Source organism: Belonocnema kinseyi, chromosome 1, assembly GCF_010883055.1.
Source record: "Belonocnema kinseyi isolate 2016_QV_RU_SX_M_011 chromosome 1, B_treatae_v1, whole genome shotgun sequence".
Taxonomy (NCBI): Eukaryota; Metazoa; Arthropoda; class Insecta; order Hymenoptera; family Cynipidae; genus Belonocnema; species Belonocnema kinseyi.
In genome coordinates, this window is record NC_046657.1 from 168491000 (window position 1) to 168492006 (window position 1007).

At 34.5% G+C, this 1007-nt stretch overlaps 1 protein-coding gene across 1 annotated transcript in view; it reads right to left on the reverse strand.

Moving 5' to 3' along the window:
* Window positions 1-13: 13 nt before the first annotated feature.
* Window positions 14-1007, reverse strand: part of LOC117175004 — a 17957-nt gene continuing 16963 nt past the window's right edge. The window contains exon 4 of the mRNA XM_033364500.1: window positions 14-766. Coding sequence (XP_033220391.1) covers window positions 331-766 — 436 coding nt within the window. The 3' untranslated portion in view covers window positions 14-330. The remainder of the gene's footprint in view (window positions 767-1007) is intronic.

A 1007-nucleotide genomic window follows, 5' to 3' on the forward strand; every position in this document is an offset into this window, starting at 1 on the left:
AAAATAAAATCGCAAGAACCGGGTTCTCCGCAGTAATATGTTGCGCAGTAATTCATCCAAATCCGCAATAATACCTACATATAACTTTTTTCTTTAGATTCGCATTCTGTAAAAGCATATCTAGTTTTTATCAAGGTTTTATGATATCCTGGGATCTCCAAATTTCTCAGCATGGATTCTTCGGTTTGTAATTTTATGTATTTAAACGGGTTATGCGGAGATTTTAATAGTCATATCCATGAATATTCGCTTTAGCGCTTTAAAATACGTTACATATGTGGGTTGAACCAAATTTGAAGTATGTGCTCTTGGAAAGTTTAATCCAGATTTCTAATTTTTCAAATCTATTTTATTTCTAGTCTCTGTCATTTTTATCCATTCCTCTTCATGGTTTAGTTTCCAATCCAAGGATTGAAACATTGTTTCGGAAACCAAATTTTCTTTAATTATATATAAAAACGAATCTACTCCATTCTCTGCTAATTCTTTTGCAAAGGCATTTACAACTACTTTTGCATAGCCTTTTCTTTTGCATTTTTCGATTGTCTGAACAAAACTGAGTGCACCTAATTCCGATTGCGAAGCCCATGAGAGGAGTTCGTTGTTTTCTCTTGAAAATAGTCCACATCCTCCATTCAATCTCACCATTGTCATGATAAACTTCGTTGTTTGTTCTGGATGTTCCTTGTTTCGATGAGGCCACAAAGAATGTATCAGAGGCACGTGAGATTCATCAATTCTGCCCAAATGACATCCTTCAGGCACCCTAAGACAATGTAAGGAGACATTCTGATGTAAACGCGTAAAAATAAGCACATTTTTCACACTTCTTTTTAAACTATTGCATGTAATAGGAAAAACTTTCTTTTGAAAGGTATGACCCAGGGCAATGGCAAAAAAAATGTTACCATCGAAAAATATTTATTATTTCTAAAAGTGCTTTTACACTTGTGAAAAATATTTTGAAACTGCTTGCGCAGGTGATTCCGGCTCTCGATATCAGAAAC